The 22,230-nt window shown below is 42.8% G+C and overlaps 1 protein-coding gene across 1 annotated transcript in view; it reads left to right on the top strand.

Moving 5' to 3' along the window:
• tafa5l (TAFA chemokine like family member 5, like) overlaps positions 1-16,032 on the top strand; it is a 58,170-nt gene extending 42,138 nt beyond the window's left edge. The window contains exons 4-5 of the mRNA XM_037105264.1: positions 12,294-12,337; positions 15,905-16,032. Of these exons, the coding sequence (XP_036961159.1) occupies positions 12,294-12,317 (24 nt within the window). The 3' untranslated portion in view covers positions 12,318-12,337; positions 15,905-16,032. The remainder of the gene's footprint in view (positions 1-12,293; positions 12,338-15,904) is intronic.
• Positions 16,033-22,230: the final 6,198 nt, after the last annotated feature.

Here is a 22,230-nt window from a genome sequence, read left to right as displayed (position 1 = left end):
TTCACAGTCTGTTGATAATTTTAGTAATTTTATTTGCTTTTCAAACCAGTTGTATTAGATATTGCACTGTTAACTAATCAATGAATGGACGGACGGATTGAATGAATGGATGGATCGATTTGGACACTTGCTGCCCTCACTGGCTGACTCCTGATGTGATTCCCTGATTTTAGTGACCCACTAATCTCTCCTCTCACATACCAGAAAATGTACTCTCAAAGAGGCACATTTCAGTGACTAGTAAGAATGCACACTCTACTCAGAAAATAATTTGCCTCATTTAATGTCCTTTGTCTTAATTACATTTACACTTTCCATCGAGTTCGGTCACATAACTTCAAAGTTAAGTCTCGCATTTAACGCTGAGTGTCTCCATCATGTTGAGTCAATGTGTATAAATGAAATTACTGGGTGTGTGACATATTTGGAGACACAATAACCAGCTTGAATGCATTACTTTTATGTTTAAGACTTAAATAATAAACACTGAAGAAACACATTATATCTCTGTACTGCAGTAGTCCCCCTTATGTGTGATAACTGCATAAACGCATGAGATTAATGTATGAGTCTGCAATAATTTAATGTAGTCAGACCACGTCATTACATTTATACACATTGACTCAACATGATGGAAAGACTTTGCATCAAATATGACACTTTTTCTTTTAATTTGAATGTCATTTAAAACCTGAAGTCTGTGTTTAAAGGCCCCATATTATACTGTTTTTCATCAATTTCACACAGCTTGCTGGGTCCGGTATGGTTGGGACTGATCCTTTTACGAGGATCAGTGTCGAGGCAAAGCTTTGTACTGACCCTCGTTACTGAAGCAGTCCGACGTGAAGTGGTTAGCACACACATACAAACTAACCTTTAAGGTGAACTTGTGTGAGTTAGGGTGTCGCTGATTTTAACAACCCTCTTGGCCTTTTACTCAATTATAGACTTCCTTTATGAATAACATAATCATCTGTGTTCTTTCAGTTAGTCCAGCACTTGTTGCGAGAAGTGCTTTACACTTTTCTCTTGATTATTATTAGCAGCTGATTGCAGATGCATTGTGCCAAAATGTGTGATTTTTTTAATCGTGAGCCACCCACATCTCAGCCTGAATAACTTTCACAGACTGCTGGCACAATTCAAAGTTATATGAATATTAACAGAGAATGGAGTGTCAGTAGACTGGACTTTGATATTGCTGTCCTATCAGATAACCAGGGTGTACAAATTAAACCTCTAAAAAAACGGTGTCTCATTTACATTTTTAGCAGACACTTTTGGCCAAAGCGATTTACAGTAATTCATACATACATTCACACACTGATGGCGGTGGCTGCCACGCAGGTTTACTGACCAGCACATCAGGAGCAGTTACGGCTTCAGTGTCTCGCCCAAGGACACTTCTTTGAATCAAACTAGCAACTTTTCGATAACAAGACGCTGGCTCTACACCTGAGCCACAGCCGTCTCCCTACCTCCAAGCCACTCAGGCAGACAAACACAGAATCCTTCAACACTTCAAAACCCGTGAAAGGTTGTGATGATTTTTTTTTTTTTTTTAAAAAGTCCATTGTGTGTTAAATGAGTAATTAGATCATTTTTATGCAAATAACAATGACTCTTCTTGTTGTCCATTGGGAAAAAACATTGAATATCAAAGCCGCATATTGAACAAAAGGTGAAAGGCTTTGTGTTTGTGAGACGACCAATTCTGCAATATTATTACATCGACGACATCACCGTGGTACACCGATGAAGTGATACACCAGTCCAAGTACACAGTACACACACACACTTCATACTGAAGGAGCAATGCACCTGCAGCTCTTTCTAAACGCAGCTCACGGTGGCACTGCCAGGTCACACACTCCAGCCTAACCTGCTAATGGAGTTTGCATATGCGGGCCGCTCTCCACTGCCAGCTAGCCATTAATATGAATCACTCTCTGGAGGCCCCCCTCCCAAACAAGCGAGCAATTTGTCTTCACTAGCGCGCCGCTGAAAGGTCTACATATGATATTCTCCGAGGTGGAGAGCGCAATTCTGGAGGGGTGGGGCGGGGTGCTACGAGGTCGGTTTCATACACTTGACAGCGGGGTGGGGCTGGGTTACGCGGGAGCACGGTTGTGTGCGGAGTGTGTGCAAATGTACGCAGGGCTGGAAGTAGCTGTCAGGTGGAAAATTGACAAGAGGGACGGACTGAAATCAGGACGGCAAAATGATTTTTTCTCCTTTTTCAGGCGAGCAAGAGGGCTGTGAGATTGCATCACTTGCTCCCCGCTCGCTGAGAGCTCTGTTGAGAGCACTGCTGAGCTCTATTATCAGCCTTTCCTAATCAAGTGATCGGCTCAAATTGAAACTACGCTCGAAAATGCTTCTTCAGTGAGGGCTATTTTCCCAAATGTTACGTTTCCAGGCTGCGAGCGTTGCTTCGTAGGCTTGGGGGAGCTTGAATTATGAAATGCAAAGTGCTCGACATCCTGATTTGATCGAAGTCAGACTGCGGTTTCATGTGTACTCCCTCCCTCAGACAATACTCGACAGTAGCTGGGAGAAAGAAAAAAAAAAATGTAAAAATCTTCCTACACCCACACAACAAATGCCACTGCTCAGCTAGTGTGTGGCCTGGAGAGAAAACAGAACAGTTGCAGTCGGGCGGGTTTTTTTGCCAAACGAAGAGCAGCGTACACACACAGACACACACAGACACACACATACACACACGCGGAGCAACCCAGTAGGTCAGAGAGGCTTGCATCATGTTTTTTAGCATTTTCTTTTTTTTATCTGCTCTGGTGGCCCTCCTCCAGCTATGTGCTCTTTGTTCCAGCGTCAGCCGGGGCAAAAAGCTAGTGGAGTGTGTGTTTTCCTGCCAGTGCCGCTGCAAACATGAAGACATCATAACCACTTAGCTCTGCAGGCTCTTTGAGAGGATGCCATACAACACAAAATCTTGATTCGTGCCAGGTAGTGCAAGGTATACCTGCATGAGAAATAGAGGGAAAAGGGAAAACGGGTGTTTGATTCTAAAAATGTTACAACTCAAGAAATCACAAAAAAAAAAAAAAAAAATGGGTTTATTGCGAATGTTCCCGTTCGGCAAGGAAGGAGTTTTGAAATTCTCAGCTCTTACGAAAGAGGTGAGAAAATGACATGGACAGATCATTATTCCACAGTGTCGTTATGTAACACTCGCTAGCACCTCACTTATAAAGGCTTCAATGTCCACGACAAAAGACCAGGCAGCCAAGTCATGTGTCGCCATGGTCACTGCCGTGCTGGCAACCAATCTGACCAGAGACAGACTTCTAATGAGCTCGCTTCTCGGAGGCAGCGCTGCACACTCCCAGGCTCTGTCGGCAACGCAACTGTTGGTGTGCGGCTCCTCGAGATGCACTGTTGATTAGCTGGTGGGGTTAGAGATTCATGTTCATTCATGTAGGGGGGACAGATTCCTGGTTGGCACTGTATTTTTTTGTGTGAAGGAAGGATGGATGGTGTCCGAGTAATATTAAAGAGCAAGCGGTAAGATTCAGGGCTGACAAATTCATGGAAATGTTACCGAAATCAGAATATGGCCTGGTGCAGCATCCAAATCACAGGGGCTGCAATTTTTTGATAAAAGGTAAAAATGAGTCGCAGCATACAAATGAAGCAATGTGGTGCTATAGAGGTGCCCCAGATTAAAAATCATAATCTACAGACGCAAGGGGACATACCCAGGGATCCTACAAATTACAGCATTATCATTTCTGTCTTTTCCCATGAAAATAAGAAGCAAAAACGACGATTCACACTAAAATTGGGACTCATAACTCAACCGCAGTAGCCGTCTAAATAATTACTTGAATTAATGACATGTTTTAATGGGCCATTTGAAATGGTATGAGAAACAGGTGGAACCGTCTCAACGCCGCCAACGTAATCCTGCACAAATCTCATGATAAGACAACTGACAATGAATTCATCACACTAACAAGTTCTGCCCGGAGCTAGTTTTTGTTATTCTGACCACTGTTGTTTTCCTAAGACTGTTAAAAACATCACACTGTTGCACTTTTGCACGATCTTCCTTCATTAGTATGAAGGCGCGCGTACACACGCACACACACACACACACACACACACTTAGGCCATGTTCGTTTTAAGTGAGTCCTCCTTACACCGCCCCGAAGCCACAGCAAATGTGTATTAATCCACAGCTGAAAATAGTCCCCAACATATGGACTATTTAGTCATGTCTGAGTAATGTTCCTGCTGTTACAGGATTTTATTGACCTATTTGTGTGTGTGTGTATGTGTGTGTGTGTTTTTAATGATAGTTATTTGTGGTTTACACCATCAGTAGGATCCAGTGGGCTTGTGGCTGAGGCTAACAACGGGGTACGCCTGTGGTCACAGGTACGCTTCCTGTTCACTTCCATTCTATACACGTGAGGGGGTAAAAAAACCCCAAAAAAAACTCATTCACATCCTGTGGCAAGGTGAATCTGCATCCGGGCTTCAACTTTGATGAACTTAGACCGGGCAAAGTCACAGCCACAACCAACAGCAAAGACGTAGCGTAGGGATGTAACGGTATGAAAATTTCACACCGCGGTAATAGAGACCAAAATGATCATGGTTATCGGTATACCGCAGTATTTTAAAAATGTCTTCAAAATGTTGAAAAAACACTGATTTATATTCAAATATATTTATCATGTATTAAAGTAGTCCAGATCCAAAACACTGCAAAATCAACATTAAACAGGTATAAAAGAATGTATCAGAACTGTGCAAAATAGGTCACTGGCTTTTTGTGATGAGGCAGCTTGTTTTTGAAACGTGTCCTTTAATGTCTGTGTTACAGAGATAGAATGAGATGTAGTGGCAGCAGCACTCGATTGGCCAGCAGACCCTCTCTGTGAAAAAAATGAATGGAAAATGTCATTGTTAATTATTACTGTCATTGTTACTTAATACTTAGGGTGAAACCAACAGATCACACAACTCACAATTTAGATCATATCGCTTTTGCCAGAAACACGTTGGATCATTTTTTAGATTAAAACAAAAAGGATTATTGTTAAATGAATTATGAATTATTGTTATATTCACCATTTCATGTTATTCTTTATGTATAGTCTAGTCTAGAAGTATTATATAATTTCTGATATAACTTATTAGCGTCGGTAATTTTACCATGGTTTACCGTGACGCCAGTAACCGTTACATCCCTGCGTGTGCTTCATCCCTCAAGCTTGCATCCTGCACTGCCCACATTCAGCAGCAGGAGGCCATTTGCTTTCGCCTGATTTCACACGTGTGACCCTGGCCTACAGAAGTCAGAGAGTATTGAGAGACGGAGAAGGACATTTATGGTTTTAGTCTTTTCACGGAATTTGTTCCTTTGTACCTTAAGAAAAATTATCATTGAGTATATAATATACATTTAATTACATATATAGAAATAAGCCTTACATAAAGTAGGACATGCCACTTCAATTTCAACTTTCTCCATATGCTACTGAAATGGCACAGTTGCAAACACTTTGCTCATATTGTTCTTGACGTCAATGCACACAGCCAGCTTGGATCAAATACAGCATTAGTCAACCAGGAACACAGAGGTGCCTCTGAGATTTATTATTACACAAGGTGATTTAACTCTAAAAGAATACATGTGTGTTATATTTAAACCACTTGTCTGCATGCCGTGATTCATATCTGCTTCGTGTGTGCCACAGCACAAAGTGGGTGTATCACACAACAGCCTTAGAGGCAACCTGTGACCACTGTTTTGGCTCCACGCTCATGAGAAATGATAATCCTGCGGTCGATTGTGAAGACAATGTTTTCAAAAGAACTAATTCAGCTGAATGGCTGCTCTCTGCTGGTGGTGACAGGTCACTTTGGCTTCCAATCTCTCAGCTGTGAATGTGATTTCATTTGTACAGACACATTTTTCCTTGTGATGCTACAAAACAGCTCATCCCATTGAGAGTAAAATCTATTTTTCAGCACGTCCTTTAGAGCTCTCTGAGCTTCCAGCCTTATTTGCTGTTACAGTGTGTGACTTTGCACTTTATATGATTCGAGTGAGTTTATTTAAGGTTATGTAAATTCTTGCTTTTTGTTCTCTCAGGACTGTCGTGTTTGTCACAGAGCTGCCTTCTGAACCCAGCACATTTGTATTCTCAGCCTGAAAGCCTTCTTTAGATAAAGGTGGTCTGTGACGGCGAAAGCGCTTTGATTAGGTGCCGTGGCGCTGTGACCAGCAGCATTCACTTAGCCCAAATAAAAATGCATAATGAGAGGAGTAAAGTAGGTTGTTTCTTGAATAGTGACTCCTAATACACAAGGCTTCGAAGGACACATACATTAAAACTGGACCCCGAGTTTAATAATGGGCTGAAGGTGGTCTTACTTCTAATACAACGGGTGAATATTAGTGTGTAAATCAGGACTGGAGGTCATTAGAGGAATGTTTGCATCTTGAAAATGCATTGAAAAGCCAGGCCAGAGCATTTTCAAATGTTAGATATGCATGCTCTGCACCATGTCCTTCAATGCTCTGCTGACTTTCAGTCTCATTTGCAGCTGAAATTATTAAATTCCGTGCACCAGCAAGTAAAAATCCAACAATCGTACACGACTAATAGAATTTATTCCTGCATGGCTGAGTTAAGGAAACAGAGTTTTACAGCAGGCAAAAATCTGCAATTAACTGAGACTTTCTTTTTTTTTTTTTTTTTTAATCCATCGCTCGTGGAGGGACTTGAATGCACCGCCGTCCTCTCTTTGATACATGCATCAGACAAAAGAGCGCGTTGTGCTTCACTGGCTCACCTTCAACTTAAAGCACTCCCTGTCGTACTGTCTCTGACAGCCTCCCTGCGGATCCTCGCTGCTAACCTACTGTAGCAATGCCGCCTCGCCTACAGCGGAGCACACAGAGGTTACACTCGATAAGCAAATACACTCTTTATTTCGCTCTCATTGACAGATCTTCAATTCATCAAGCGTAGAAGAAAAATATACTCCTTTGGTTTCAACTCATCTGTTTGTCGGCTGGCGCGGCGTGATCATCCGTCTTGCGGAGATAGCGTGTGGACTGATGCAGGAAATATATTGAAATAGGTTAGATTGATAGAGATGTTCGGGAGGGAGAGGGAGCCCACTTCCCCGTCCCCTCTTTTCCATTTGCGTTATCATAGGTGTTGCATCGTGGAACATACTCAAGGAAGCTTCATGAATGCATTTACAGTGTCTAATGTTTCCATTATGGAGAGGCAACGCGTTGTTTCTTTGTTTTCGTTTCCTCTGGTGCTGCCATCATCCATTAACAGAGGTTTTTTTTTAGGGTTTTTTTTTTTTCAGCTTGCCTTCGCTGGGCGTACATTGCCCTCCTCTCCTCTCTGGCTGAGACCCAGAGTGAATGTGGTCCCTTCTGCTGTCACTTTCAGCGTGCTTTATCCCGCTCCCCTGTTTGAAGTTCTGTCATTGCCAGGCTTTGAACTGCCATTTGTGTTTTACCCTGCACAATGCTTGTCTCCAGAGCTCCGTCTGGTGTGAAATTGTCAGAGCCATAGGCCACATTTCAACACAGGTCGTTCTTTTTTCTTTTTTCTTTTTTCTTTTTTTTTTTTTTCCCTCTAAACAGTAATGCAGAAAGCCTGTCTATTGACTGGACACATTCAAGCATGCTCAACAACATCCTGTTTCAAAGCTCCGATGCCTGTCGTGCCCTTTGGATCTTTTGTTCGTGGGTTTTTTTTTTAAATAAATTATTTGGCGCTGCTGCAAATGAATCAGCCAGCCACAGTCTGTCGTTTGTGCTCATTAAGATGCCATCATGTTTTTGTCACCTCACTGCAAAAACTAAAAGGTGTGTGAAGCAAAGTATGATGTTGATATTCTGGCCCTTCTGTTGAATTCCCTCAGTTTTTTTTTTTTGCCAGTGTATTCTTAAACTACATCAAATTTTACTGGAGCAAGTTCTCTTCACGCCACAACAATTATTTGGCAGTTATAGTCACCTTTAACTTTCCAGGTTAAGACCTCATAATCAAACATATGATCCACCTGCATAATATGGTGCACTGTTTTACATCAAACGGCCCAGCAGCAGTGTTGACCTCACTTTGACAAGCTGCGATATTAAAATGTTCAATGTTTCAACACATCAGTGATACGAAATGTTTGAGCTTATTGCTGATAAAACTTAGAATTCAAGGGTAACACCACAACATTTTATACATTAATGTGTGTTTACAGGTCTGGAATGCAGGAAGCTGCATCATATCTGAAAATACTGCTCCCAACGGTGTCACTCAGTGGCTAAGTTGCATTATGGGTAATGTAGGCGGGTTTTGAAAAGGAAGTATGGGATGAAAAAAAGGGTGGTGGGGGGGGGTATCTCTGGTTCTGCAGTGTCGGTTTGGATCATGTGTTTTGAAACAGCCCATGGTGAGTCCAACAGTGTTATGGGATTATGCAAGACAAGCTTTTCAAAAAAAACCTGGCACCTACATTACCCACAATGCAATCCATCACTGGAGGCAGTTTGTGCTGCAGCTTCCACCAGAGCCACAAGAGGCTTCAGACTACTTTTTTAACGTGTGTCGAAGTTCTCGGCAGCACCTGTAAACACACTGAAAGGAATAGTTCTGTTTTTGTTTCTTCTCCTTTCCTCCAGTGCTGTATATTGGTTCTATAAGTTAAACAAGTTGAATACTGCACAAGCAGACTTTGACCTCTCCCACAGAAAACTCTGCTCATGGAAACGCTTCGTCAGTGGTCAGCTGCAGCACCGGACAGTGTGAGAAAACTGATGTGTTTCTTTGAGCATTAAAGAATATTAACATATTTTAGTAATAACCCAGACTAAAAAGTATGAACCAGAAAGTGAGCATAATGTCTCAAAACCACTTGTACTGAACAGAGGTTAAATGTGTAGTTTTGTATGTTTTGTCTGATTTACCACAAGTCACACACATTTACATCTCAGCAAATCATTCTGCACGCCGCGCTGCTCTGCTCCACAAAATGTGAAGGTGTTTTTCTTTCCATTCCAGTCATTCTTTGCTTTCCAATTATTACAGTCGGTATGAAAATCAATATGGAGGCTCTTGAAAACTTGCTTGATTTGTGTTATCCATCACAATGAGCGCCGGGTCCGCATTTGTTTTTGTCAAAGTTGTGTTATTATTTTGCACTGCTGACTTTGCAAATTAATCTGCACTGAAACTGCATTATTAAGCAGCGGTTATGTAACTCTTACAAAATGAATGCAGACTTGCTGTTCGATGTAATGATCACACACCTCGGGCCTGCTTATTGATTTCGGTGCCGTCCAGAAATTAAAGCAGTGTCAGTGTGGAACACAAACATCAGCAAAAGGCCAGCAAAACTTTTAAAGCAGACATGATCAACAGTTAGAGCTGCACTACATGAAACGCTTTCTACTTCCGCTGGATCGAATGGATGACTTGTAGGAATTTATCAGTGAACGCCCCAGCTATCAGCCTTTAGCCTCATTTTAAACTCCCTTGGCTCCCCGCTAAACTCGCTGTACGCCACACGCCCGGCAACAAACAGCAGACACGCAGAGTTCCCAGAATGCAGCATTTATCAGCTAGAGAGCCAGATACTTTGAATGCTAATGTAGTTCCTCGTCCGCTGGATGTGTTATAATATGATACGTTGTGTTTACAGCTTGTTGCGCTGCCCTCAAGTGTAAAAAAAACTCAAATTAATGGACGCAGATGCAAAGAGCTCAAACTTTCTGAAACACTGCGAGGTATGATTTTCCATGCAGGATTTTTATGTTACGGTGCTGCTACTTTGACCTCAGTAAAAGTGAGTTCTGGACACTAAATGGTTTTTTTTGTTTTTTTTCTGTGACTGTAAAGCAGCAAAAGCAATGAGACGCTTTGTCACCAATGCTGGTTTTGCAACTCTGAGACGAGTCCGGCTCTGCTGCTCTGATGCTTTTGTACACCAGGCTCATACTCTGTGCAAGAAGCATCCACTCAGGGTCTCCAGTGGGCTGTAGTTTGGTACTTGTTAGCCTAATAACACCAGCAGTTCTAGTGGCTGCCGCCGACTGGGACCTCCATGAGTCTCCAGTTGATGAAACCGGCTAAGTCCTGCAGCAGGAGTCCACTTGTTAGGAAGGACCCCAGGGAGAGATTTCGAGTTACTGCATTGATGGCACAGCGCCTGTCCCCGTGATGGCTGGGTGGGCTGCCGGTGAGATTTTTTGCGGCTTGAAGTGCCACCAAATATGCAGTCTCTGCTTTGTTCCCCCCCCGAGCGCCGAGCAAACAAGCTGTCTGACGTACCTGCAGAGGCTTCGGCTACAAAGATTTCTGGGAGTTGTAAATGCTACCTCGGCTGAGGATTTTATTTGTGTAATGTGAGGCGCACTCCATCTTAAAAAAAAAATAATAAAAAAAAATACTTTGATCCTAAAATATGTTGGGTTGATGATAAGGAAGGAAGTTAATTGAATCCCCTAATATTTTTTGCCAATCTCCACTGGCGCTCTCTCAAAGATTCCGGGCTGCGCACCTCATCTGAACTGTGAAACTTTATCATTTATGCACAGCGCTCGGTGTTTACAAGTGGCGATGAAGCGAGGGCACCCCGAGCTCAGAGACGAGGTCCAAATGTTTCAATTTCACCGCAACAAAAGTAATTAGCAGAGCGCTTAGTGGTGTGCTGCCCGTTTCTGTCTCTCTCTCTCTCCCCCAACTCCCTCCCTCACCACCACCCCTCCTTATCTGCGAATCTCCTTCATCCCTCGTGCCAGCGGGAGATGAATATGTGTTCGATGTCCTTGGATTGCTGTCTTGTAAACACCATAGGCGGTGAGCACTGTTTACCGATGTGCACGGCAGGCAAACAGCCGGCTCTGTCTCTTGCACCGCTCCGTCCCGTGGGGACAAACTCACCTTGTTACCCTTTTAATTAGTAAGAGCAGTTAATAGTGCTGCCCGCTTCTGCCGCCTCAGCACTCTGCTCCGACTTCAAGAATCCCACCGATCGATAGCAAAGAGTCGGACTGAGACGGGGGAGAGGAGGGAGAGGAGGGATTGGGGGGTGGGGGGGGGGATCCTATTGTGGGAGCAGCTTGTACATTCATGATGGTTTTTGGAGAGAAATCAAACAACATGCTATTTTCTTTGAAGGAACCTTTGGGGGCGGGTGTATCAATAACTATTCTTTCTCTTTTTTTTTCCCCCCTCGTACAGTTGAAGGGATAACAAGGTCTCTGGGTTCCTCGTGCACATTCCTCCTCTGCAGCATTTCCTCTCCCTCGAAAAATGAATGTAATCAAAAAGCTAAGGGTTTGCTCTGCGGATTCTATTGTGCCCTCATAAGCTTTTATCCCCTCCAGCCGCTCGCCCCTCGCGCTCATTTCTTTTCTTGTTTTGATTTAAAGATGCAGTGGAAGTACTTAGCATTTAGATGACATGCTGCTGGAGAGGTGTGATGGATCAGCGCCTCTTCAGAGGACTGAATTTCTTCGACGGCGCCGGGGCCAGTCGGCCGGCCGGTCGGACAGACAGAGAGCGACAGAGCGCGGGACGACAGGCCGGGCGGGCAGCGGAATACCAAGTCCGCCTCGCCACTGCAGATAGCCTGGCACAGCCGACGGGAGAGCAGAGGCTGCTGGGAATGCCAATGCGCTGCCCAGACAGCCGTCTCGCCTTGGCTCCTCTGATTGGCTAAACAGACCATTAGCTTCCTGATTATGATTAGCCGAGTCATTATCTACACAAAAGTGGCTCATTCACCAATATTAAGAAGGCGAGAGGAGCTGTTTTCCTCCTCTGGTCAAGGGGAAAACTGCATGTTTTCATGTGTTCCCCTAAAGATGAATGTGGGAGGCAGGAAGTTGTTGTTCACGGAGAAACAAAGTGGAACGCTGTTTATCGCCCTGCCCCACGGCTAATGCGATAAAATTTTCCTATCCGTGTGATGCCGTTGATGGAATAGAGGAAAGGTCCCTCACTCGTTAACGCGGATGATGAGGTGCCCATTACTCGCTCGTATTTTCTGGTCGAGGAGAGAAGTGGCGTCCTCAGAGGTCATAAAAACTGAGAGAGAACAAAATAACCTTCAGCTTCCGTCGTCTTGCCTTAGATATAATTGGAAGACGCGCCATCTGTGCTTTTAAACGGACATATGCTGCTCTGCGTCCGAGGCCTATGTGCAGAGGGGAAGTTGAATAAAACCTTAGTGAAGGCTGGCCCTCTGTTCGCCCGATGCTGACCTTCTGCTTTTTTTCTTTTTTTCAGCCTTTGCCCAAGGAGCCGTCGTAGGATGCAGAAGAAAACTCCAAGTAAGTGAGTTTTGTAGAATTGTTTTAATCTAATTTGCCCATGTAGACCTGCTTCAACACACAAGCAGCCAACAACATTTTAATTGCTGAATCTTGAAGGAAGAATAATGAATAATTTTACTTAAAAAAATATTTTTTTGGGGGGGGGGGGATCTGTGCATTTATTATGATATTATGACAGGAGAGAAGGGACTGTGGCATGAAGCAAAGGGACACAGCCTCTGTACATGGGGCACATGCCTGACCAACTGAGCTAGTAAGGCCTACCATTGCTATTGTTTGGCTTTTTTCATGGATTCACTGGTGAGGACAGCTCAGAGAGATGACAGGAAGAAGGTTAAGAGTGTGTGTGTGTGGGGGGGGGTCCATGCAGCAAAGGGCCTGAACCTGGACAGCTGCAGCGAGGACGAGGCGTCTATATGTTGTTTTTTTTTCAATCATTTTTGTCCTTTTTATGGCTTAAAAAGTGAGGACAGCTCACCAGTTACGGTTGGCTCACTAAGAAGGATTGGATTCTGACCTGGCTTGCTGCAGCGAGGACACGGCCTCATGGGGCACGCATTTTACCAAGCCCAGAAATTATAACTTTCATGGGAATCTTGATGAACAACGGAGGCCAGGCCTCAATTTTAAGTTGCGGAAAGGTTCAGTGCACCACGGAACCTGGAATGAATCAGCCATTAGTTTCCATTCATCATGTATTTTCTCCAGCGCTGCTCTCACCACTGAGCTTAAATCAAGATCACCCAGGACCTGGAGAAGACACAATGGAATCCCCCATTTCTCTGGATGCAGCAGCTTTGATGTATCTATGCAAGAGAATAAGGTGAAATCAAAGGGGGTTATTGGAAGTTTTTGAAATGCATAAGGATGGAAACTAAAAAGCCCCAGTGTTGTTACATCAAAGGGAGAGGCTACTTCAAGTGCCCAGGCTTTTTTTTTTATAGGACAGAGGGAGAAGGAAACCAAGGATGTTCTTGAGAGAAGCAATAACTGGAGGAAAAAGCAACATTTTTTAAAAAATCACTAACAGATTCCTGGGATGCCCACCTTTCATTCAACCGAGTCGATATCCGCTTATTAAAAGTCAGCGGGCAAACTAGAGCCAGGAGCAGGTTAGCCCGACTCTGCTCGCAGGTTAACTTCACTTCCACAAACAATTTGCTTTTTCTCTGAAAAACAAGGAAATGTATGAAAGATTAAACTGAATTCCTCTCCCAAGAACACTGACTGAGTATCTCCGAAGCTTTTATATCCCGCGAAACCACGGGCATTCGGAATCTGCATGCCTTATGTCTCCTAGACAATATTCTAAGATTGATTTTCCCTCTTCCACCGAGAAAACAAAATGAATCACGCACAATTACCAAGGACGGGAAGAAAGGGGGAATTGGGGGCGTCATAAATATTTATTTGCCAGCCCTGGGAATTTGTGCAATTCTGTGTGGATTTGCCAACTCATATTTAAGTGTCTGAATGATTTATATGGGCAGCCCTGGGTGTCACATTTGTCCATTGTCACCCTGGATCATTTATGTATTACCATTTATGGATTTATCCATATAACATATTCATGGCAGAGTTGTATTATCATTGAAATGGATTTCTTGATCAAATGATTGGCCAAATTAAGTCATTAACTGCAGAATTTCACTGGCGCTGAAATCCATTCCACGTCGAAAGGAATGTGCAAGTGCAGACACGTATGAATCCTCCTCCTCACAGAATCCTTCTTCAAAATGTTTCGTACTTAAAGACATTGAAATTTTGCTGGAGCGACAGGATTAGCGTCAAAGCAAGCGGCCTTCAGATATGGAATATGTAAAATTGCAGGTTTTATACCTGTTTATGTAACTATGATATGTCAGTCAGGCATGAGTCTGTTATGTAAATGTTCTGCATTGTTCCAACAAAAAGGTGGCAGGTGCTAGCGCCATATTTGGCACCTCCCACACTAATAGGTAGCAACTGGCGCTCCTACAAACAGCGGTGAGATGAAAAATAGCATCACTTCTCATCACTGATGGATATACGAAACAATGTTGTTGCTCAAGCCTTAATTAATGACCATCCTGAGCATTAGGGACGCTCACCACCGCCTCACAGTTCAGGCTTATTATAATTCTCATCAATTCCATCATTTATTTGTTAAAGTTAAAATTACAAGGGGTGAAATGAGTATAGAGCCTTGTTGCCTGTTTTATGATGTCCTAAAGTGCACAAGGCTAGAATGACAAGACATTAAATTGGAGCTCTCATTTAAGTCTTAATTAGCTCACATGCTGTATGTAAAGTGTTTTGCTGGAGCTGGCACAGATGAAATTGAAAAAACAGTGAGGGGGTGCTGGTCTGATTATTATTGTGGGTTTTTTTTTTTCCTTTTCTTTCTCTGCACTGTGAGGGTAACAGAATAAAATCCTCAACAGATTAAAAATGGCTCGTTCGGTGATTTGCGGTTCATTAGACAGATATTATTTTTGATGTAGAAAACAAATGAGAAAGTGCTACAGCGATGTGACACAATGCAGGTGCTGCTGTGGAACAGGTGGGCAATCTGCGTCTAACAAAAAAAAGGATTAGCTCCCAAAAAAGGTAGAGCGGCTCTGAAAATCCTTGTGGCTAATGTATTTATTTATTTATTTATTTATTATATTTTTTGCATGCAAATGTCTTACATTCCTCTCAAGAAGGTGGAACATGTACATATAAACTATTCTCTATGCATTTTCAACTATAAGGCTTAAGCTGCTGAACAATTTTGATGAGTGTCAGTCGAGAGAAATGAAACATCAGCGGCTCATTTACAATTTATGCTTCTCCATAAGGTTTTAGTTGCCACCACGCTTCTCGAGTTTCACCCCAAAATATGTAATAAACCTGACGATCCACTAGAGGTCAGCTGTTGACGTGGTAGACACATGTATGAAGGTGCAGTACCAGCAGGGGGCAATAGTGACGGGAAGAACTGACGTACCCAACTCAAAGAATGAGACTTACAACTAGGGAAAAGGGGTTCAAGTTCACGTAGAAATCTTATGATGTAGTTATATTATGCAAATCCACAATCTTTCCCTACACCTAACCAAGTAGTTTTGGTGCCTTTATTTTGAAAATCTAACTGATGTAGCATGTTTGTTACTGTTAACTTGACCCCAGAAAGAGGGCCAGGATTTGAATCCGACTTCCGTGGTGGCCAAACATTGTAATTACAACGTCATGTGATGCGCTGGGCCCATCCATGGGTTTGGCCTGATACAGTGCTGCTCCATGGTAACCAGACGCTATCCACCGACCACTAAAGTAGCTTCCCATTCCCACTGTGCTATACTTCTTCAAAGAATATCATCCTTTCTGACAATGACACTCATCAAGTATGTTGAGTACCCAGCCATAATCCTCCCTAACGGTCCGATGGTATCGGATTTGTCTTGCTAACCTAGTGAGATCATGACTGTTACTTAAAAGTGCCTACTCAACACAACAACACATTCAGATAACAAAGTGCATGTCAGAAAGCGACTCATGAAACAATCTCTTCCTTGTCTTTTCTCTTCCGTTCCTCCGCAGGTTCATTGACATCCATGCTACGGAAGGAACAGAGGCTAATCACTACACCAGAATATTGTGTTCATTCACCACGAGGCTCCCAAACTTTACACCAGGCTTGACCTTCAGTTAAAAAAAAAAAAAAACTACAAAAAAAAAAAAACCAAGAACCCAGAGCTTCTCCAGTCACCACAGCAAGTGAAAGACTCTCGGCAGACACTTCTGAGAACTCTGAGAAGTCTCAGCCGAGCAGCATGGCACACCATCGGCATTAAAATCTTCACCGCAGCCAAATTCACGGACACATCATAGAACAAAATCCCTGTGGAGGAACTATTATCAACAGGGCAGTGGAATATTCATTGAACGACATTACCTTTTTTTCCCCCCATCTCTGTCATCAAACGCCAGGTCTGCAGGGGACGGCTCCTTGAAGAGTTTTCGGACCTTTGTGGCTTGATTTAGACTTATCAGAAGGTTTTTCAAAAGTCAGCCCCCTTCATCTTCTTTACTGTCCCCGCTATGAAGCCGGCCAGGGTTACACTCCAGCCAAGTTTCTTTAACGACAGCTCGCTGCTGAAGAGTCGTGACTTTACAGAGGTTGAGCCAGGCCATATTGTCCATTGGATTCTAGCCTTCAACACCTTTCTTTCATTTGGCTGGGTGGAACTTTACAAGGCTGCAGCCGACAAAATCTCTGCTAACATACACAGGAAGGACGATGTGGGGGGAAAAAAAAAAGTACTGACTGACCACCTTTCCTCTGTGAACGACGGTCGCGGTGGTGAGAACGTGGACATTTTTGACAACTTAGCTTATAACTTATGTTTTTGTTTTTTTTTATGTGGTGCCAACATAGACTAGAAGAGTAGTTTTTGTCAATGAACCTCACGCATCCTGTACACACCACCGGGAGCATTTAGCAGATGTGGACCCCTGGCTCATGTCTATACTGTGTGCGTGTGTGTGTGTGTGCGCGCATGTGCGAGTGTGCGTACACATCCAGAGATACACTGTGAAATAAGTCATATCCAATGCATTATTCATACTCTTGTATATTTTTGCGACACGCCCAGACCAGAGCTCACCATCTGGCGAAAAGAAGCATTTGTGATTTTACAGATGTTGGATCTCCTTTGAATCCTCACGGATGAATCCCGGAGTTGTCTTTTTCTTTCTTGTCTTTTCTTTAGTACATAGAGATATTTATATTGGGGGGTGATATATTATTGAAACTGGGGACAGATCTACGATATGTCACATAAGTTAAATTCTGTAATTAAAAATCGATTCATGTGTGATTAAATGTGTTCAGAATACTTGTCTAAATTGACTATATTTTGATATGAAATGTTTTGGCCAGCTGGAAGTGCTATTTGCTGATTTTAGACGCTTGATATATTTGAAATTATGTATGTATATATTCAATTAATGTCTTTTATGTTGTGTGGGTCTCATTCCAACAGAAGGTGAAGAACAGGAGGGAGCACAAGAGGCATTCCTCTGAGGGAAGAGTTGGACACAATAACACGAACACCAGTAAGATATTCGAAAACCACAGAATACAATAAAAAAGAAAAAAAAAAAACTAAATCCAAATACCACAGTACAACAAGCTGCTGCAAAATCATCTTCACTGAGGTCACGTTTGTTGCAGGGCGACTGCAATAGATTGTAATATATTGTACAGGTGTTCCTGTTAATGTGTCACGCTGTTTTTTCATTTCTTTGTACTAAAAAAAATCCTGTACATCTCCATCTTAATGTATGCATTTGAGGATATAAAGAGAGCGTCCGCTCCCGGGAGCTGTGGAGTGTGTATCTGGCGTGTGCGTGTGAGTGTTTTCCAGGTCAACAGCGGTCTGTCTAGTGAGAAAATACCAATTTCCACCTGATCCCATACCTTTGATTTCATGCTGCCTTTATTTATCGCTTCTTTGGTTTGCACTCACCGTAAACAAATTGTCCCTTTGATTTGAGTCGCTGTCGACGCCGGAACAGCTGCTGCAGTCGCACACAGCAGAACGGCGCCGGAGTGGATCTGGATTGGAGCAAAATCTCAATTGGATTAATAAAGAACAAAAATGACAAATATCTGGACCTCCTCTACTTGTAAACTGGTCGAAATATGTCTTTTTAAAAAAAAAAAAAAAAAAAGAATCTGACAGAAGGCAGACGTTTACAGCAGCGCACATCAAACTGCAGCGTCTACCGCTGAGCTCTGGTGCAATGTGGCGGAGGGACTATCTGGGGCCACGAGATGAGTGAGTGTCCTTAAATTGTCAGGCACAGAAATGCCTTTTGTGGATCCTCAAATATCTATTTATGAATATTTTATACATACATTCCACTTTGTCCTTGTTTTGAAAGAGGCTTTGGTTGAGAACTACAAAACTACATATTCCCCCAAACATGACAGAGGAACAGCAACTGAGACCAACTGGAAGAATAGAAAGAAAGAAAAGTTTCATTGTAAAGGCTAAAATAAAACTGGGTAACACTTACTAACACTATATGACGCCCTTGTACATCATGTATAATGATGAAGACTACTGCATAATGCATTGTAACATTACATTACACATGTACAATACGTAAATATATTGACTGATAGATACGTCTTTATTTTGAACATATAGGACAAAAAAAATAAAAGCTTGCAAAATAAAGTCAAGAACAACAAAATAAAAGGAACATACAACAGACCTATACCGCAACAACCTGCACAACATATTAAATAAAGAAAGTAGGAAAGTACACACGTGAGTAAAAATATATACAAAATATTCTATTGTGTATTCTGTAGGATATAATGTTCTTATACTGACAAAGTTGTATCGCCGCAATCTTGGTCAACCTTTACAAGTAGGAGAGGACAGTTTGTAGTAACCTCTCACACTCAAGTCAACAAATCATCAAATTTACCAGACTGTAATGTAATAAAATGTTTTAAAATGATTTAAATATTGGATGTAGCTGTATCTGCTTGTAATCCCTCAATCCTTCTTGTTAAAATGAAAGGTTGTCAAAATGATGTCACCTTCGGTAATGTCACAAGTCCTAATCCTTTCCTGGTATGTTTTGTGGAAGACAGCACTGGAAAAAAGGAAGACAGTTGAAACACTTTCAGTTAATTAATCCTAATCAGTTGAAGACAATTACTCAAAAATGTCTTATTTCTCTGCGAGCAAGGTCCATGGCCTTTTGCGATGCTTCCATACAGAGAAGACAGCTTCTGGAAATATGTCCTGATAACTTCCTGGTGTATATTGGGAAACATCACAGGAAAATAAAGACAATTGGAACATTTTTAGTAAATGAATCCAAAAATTTTAAAGTTATTATCCATCAAAATTCTCAGAATTCAAATGTACAGTGAAGAGATATGGAGTGTAAGGTTTCCAGTGACAAGGACGTGTCCACTAACAGTTACTTATAATTATATTATATGCACTTTAATAGTAATTATAATGCATTATGAAATGATTGTAACGTATTGCAAGAGAGATGATTTCAAATACACTATGATCCTTGCAATTATCACTATTGAGTATTGATACTTTTTTTACGCAGCAAATGGCCCCAAGCCGGGACTCGAACCCGGGGCCGCGGCAGCGAGGACAAACCTCTGTACATGGGACGCCCGCTGACCCATCAAGTACTGATACTTGACATTTGAATCATTATGGGACGTTTTATAATGTGTTGTGTTTATTGTTATTAAGCATTTTGAATATGTATGACTGCTTATCTGGGCAGCGGCATCATAATAAATTGGGATACTTTTTAGAAAGCATTATAAAAATGAATGCTACGTGCTCATGAATATTATAACGCTGCGTTATGGACCTGAGCTTCACAGAAATTCTACCCCCATTCTTCGTTGGCTTTAACATTATCAGTTCTTTCATAAAAGAAATCCCTCTCGAAACCAACAACTCCTGATAAAAATCAACTCTGACAAACTAGACTTTAACAACTTTCTCTCTTCTGTTTGTATTCAGTGCCAAGCTTCCTACAAATATCTTACAGAAACAACAGACCTGTGAAATGGAGCGGCGCCGGGCTCTCTGTAACCATTTTTGATGGCGTGTGTTTCATGGTCGTCACACTGTCTTTACCGCATAATAAAGGTACTGTAGGTATCGTCCACTGTAAGCAATGTGAAAATGTAATACCCCAACATCCAGTATCATCGAGAATACTATATGTTCCAGGTGCCTGTATAAAATGGGAGACGTGTGGCTTCTGTGTTTGCTGCCGAGCCAGTGTTCCCACTCAACTCCCACTCAGCTAGAGATGTTCTTTCAGCGAGGGCCTGCTGCTGCTTCCTTCCATTTTGAATGTCTGCCTTGCTGTCTCAGGGATTTTTTTAAGTGGGCTGCTGTCAGGAATCAACAAATGGTATGAAGGTGCCCCCTGCCATCCGTGGTACAGCACAGTATGTACACTGGATGTGAGAAAACCCCTTACTTTACCAGAAATCCGATAACGAGCTGCCATGTTGTAGTGTGTATGAGCACACTCTGTGATTGCAAGGTAGAGCTATAGTGTTCGTCAAACTCTATCATTTCTAGCGTGATGAAATGAACTCTCTATTCAGATCATGATCACAGGACTAGTGGAAAACTATGATACGATCACCAATTAGCACTTGAAATGTGTCCGGTAAGTCGTGCATTTTGGATGGACAGCAAACGGTGGTGTGGGAACAGGAGAGGGGCTATTGTTGCTTTATTTCTGAGCTTCACACCTTCTCGTCAAGTAGCTTCGGTTTGTGTCAGTGTCAGTCCCAGGTAGCGCCACCCATCACGCCACATAATAACACCCGACACTCAAACGCTGCCTGCTTTTTTTCCGAAAAAGTAATTGCGTCCGCACACTTGTGGGATATTCTTTCCGCACTTCGCCAAAGCCTCCAGGTGCTGGGCGGACAAGTGTACAGTGTTTCATCACCGTGGGCCTTCGTCGTTTATTTCTGTTTCGCCGCTGAGTCCTCCACATCCACAATAGATCCCCGGCCGAGCCTAATGAGACACAAACACACCCCCGAGGCTCGGGCTGACTTGCTAAACACAGCGTTGTTGAACAGCGCCGCAGTGTAGCGAATTAGCATTTATGCCCACATAAAAATCCATTTACTGATCCATTAGCTTAGCATAGTGCTAATGAGCTGCCGGTGATGACTCGCAAGGGACTTTGGTTAGCAGGCGAATCGTCATTAAAGGTAGACAGTCACGGGGCAACAGCTCCAAACATGTAAAGAGTGCATGGCCTGCAGAATACTAGAACCTTTTCATGAGTATTGATCCTTTTTTTTAATGGTTTTATCATTTTGGCCAGTTCTATATCTTTTCTTTCTTTCTCTCAGACGCCGCCCTGACACCTGCATGCATGCCGGGCTTATGGGAAATGAAAGTGCGGCTGTCACATGAAATCTGTTGCACCATCCCTCAAACGAACGATGAGGAGGTGGCTGCACGCAACAATTACAACCTGTCCCAGATAAGCAGAGCAGCACTGGCTGCAGAGACACTTAAAACACGGTCGGTGAGAAGTAGAACGTAATCAAAGGTACCAATGGGCCGAGCGCAAGGCGGTTAATACTGACAAAGAGATTTTTTCAGACGTCGCTGACTTTTATTTTCTTGGCCTTGCTCTCTATCATTACAACAGACACTTCAATGTCAAACGCAGGTCTGCTCGGGTGAAGGTATGTGCAGCGCGGCGCCGCATCACATCCACTCGACGCCAGTGAATGTGAAAGGCAGACAAGCAGCTGAATTAAATGTCATTCACACCATAGAGTGATTTCCTATGAGGCGGGGAGAGCAGGCAGAATGATATCAGCGGTATCTGAAAATGTTTCCTCGCTGCCAGAGCCGCTCAGGTCGGGGCTCTCTGCGGCGCTTCCACACTGAAGGCGGAGTCGGCTCCAGGGGGGGAAGATGAAGGTATAAAATGGTCGTTTTGCTAGAGCAACACAAGCTAATTTATCATTCTCCAGGGGTCAGGCGACGCTCCCTTGGTTGTGAATTTTAATGTTGTTTTTTATGGGTCTTAATAAACTCTATTTTGCCAGGAGCGTTTATGCAGAAGAGCACAACATCCTTCACTCGGCTCATTTAGTGAGTCAAGGAGAGAAGGGCCGGAGCCAAATTTAACCAATAGAGTCATCATTTTCTTACACTAATAGGACACAGTAAGGTGAGATACTGAAGGTATTGGAAAATTAATGGGTGTCATTCACATGTTTTATGAAGATCCATGCTGCAGAGTCAGATTGGGCATGCTAGATAATAGTGCTCATGACTCAGACATAGGCAGGCATTTAATCATTTAGTGAT

This window comes from Acanthopagrus latus, chromosome 7 (assembly GCF_904848185.1).
Source record: "Acanthopagrus latus isolate v.2019 chromosome 7, fAcaLat1.1, whole genome shotgun sequence".
Classification (NCBI taxonomy): Eukaryota; Metazoa; Chordata; class Actinopteri; order Spariformes; family Sparidae; genus Acanthopagrus; species Acanthopagrus latus.
The sequence above is the reverse complement of the archived record's forward strand: the minus strand, read 5'-3'. Positions and strand labels throughout refer to the sequence as shown.